The 1,211-nt window shown below is 50.9% G+C and overlaps 1 gene segment (V, D, J or C); it reads right to left on the bottom strand.

Annotated features, from left to right (window-relative positions):
* Nucleotides 1–3: 3 nt before the first annotated feature.
* LOC100550677 lies at nucleotides 4–1,178 on the bottom strand (the record flags this gene model as incomplete). The annotated part of the segment is given in 2 exon segments: nucleotides 4–272; nucleotides 1,079–1,178. Coding segments are annotated over 2 exon segments (318 nt in total), but the record flags the coding sequence as incomplete, so codon positions are not given.
* Between the last annotated feature and the right edge of the window lie 33 nt (nucleotides 1,179–1,211).

Here is a 1,211-nt window from a genome sequence, read left to right as displayed (position 1 = left end):
GTACAAGGCGCTGTCAGACAGCTCGACTTCTGCCAGCCGCAGGAGGCTGTATTTCTCGGTGGTGTTCAGCCACGTGGTGAAACGGCCGTTCTGCTTGGAGCCTGCAGCTGCCTGATGTGAGACCAGCTGGGGAGCTTGGCCTTTCTTCTGCTGGTACCAAAACAAGCCATAAAACCCAGCTGCCTGGTATGTGCAGGTGGTCTGGAAGGTGTTTCTCTCCTCCACTGTGACCTGTCCTTCTTGCTGGCTGACAATGGTCTGCCCCACGGCATCTGCAAGAAGAAAGCAAATGTGAGCAGCTCTGCAGGGAAGGCTCCAAGCAGCCACCATGGAATCAAAGCAGTGATGGAGAAGGCTTCCTGTCCTTTGTTCTGCAGAAAGGTGTTGATTCCTGGGCAAAGGAAGGTGCTTTTGGAAGGAGCTCTGAGCTTGTGATCCAGAGCAGATCCTGTGTTGTGTCCCTGCTGAGAGGAACAGGAACAGCCTGTTATGGCTGCGCAGTGTGAGTCAGCCATAGAGCTTTTGGGAATAGATGCATCCTGCTTCTCCATCCCTGTCATCTTGGAGGGCTCAAAAGTTCTTCACTGTACACAAAGCTGAGCTGGACGGTGCAAAGTTTGATCTTGTGCTGTGCTGATAACCAGGAGAACATTAAAGACCGTAGTCAGTGTGCACCAGGCAGCATCACCTTAATGCTATTTTTATGAGATGTTTAATATCAGTGTTGTGACTTTGACAGGATCTGCTTCTTTCTGTTGGAAAGGCTGAATTGTGAGACTGCAGGGATGGCTGCAATGTCTGGAGGTGACAGCAGGTGGGCCAAAGTGAAAAGAAGAGAGACAGAGAAAGAAATATAAAGAAAAGCAGGAGAGGCTCCTGAGGTCCATCTTCTCCATCTTTCCTCATAATTACCAACAGCAGCAATATCTTGAGATAACTGGTGCAAAGCCACAACAGTCAGTCAGTATTTGCCCAAGGTTTACTGTTACTCAGGAGCTGTTTGCCACAAAGCCCTGGTGAGGCTGGTGAGGGCTTCGTGGGGAGAAGATGGATGCCTTGATTAAAAGCCTGCACTTACCCAGCAGTTGTCCCAGGAAGGCAGTGAGGACGAGAGAGCTGCGGTGCATGCTGAGCCCGAGCCTCCTGTTTGCTGAGTGAGAAAGAGGCAGAAAACCACCTCCCAGCCCCAAGATGACAGAGCTGCCGGAAAT

The sequence above is a fragment of the Meleagris gallopavo genome, unplaced genomic scaffold (assembly GCF_000146605.3).
Source record: "Meleagris gallopavo isolate NT-WF06-2002-E0010 breed Aviagen turkey brand Nicholas breeding stock unplaced genomic scaffold, Turkey_5.1 ChrUn_random_7180001952541, whole genome shotgun sequence".
In the NCBI taxonomy this organism is placed as follows: Eukaryota; Metazoa; Chordata; class Aves; order Galliformes; family Phasianidae; genus Meleagris; species Meleagris gallopavo.
The sequence above is the reverse complement of the archived record's forward strand: the minus strand, read 5'-3'. Positions and strand labels throughout refer to the sequence as shown.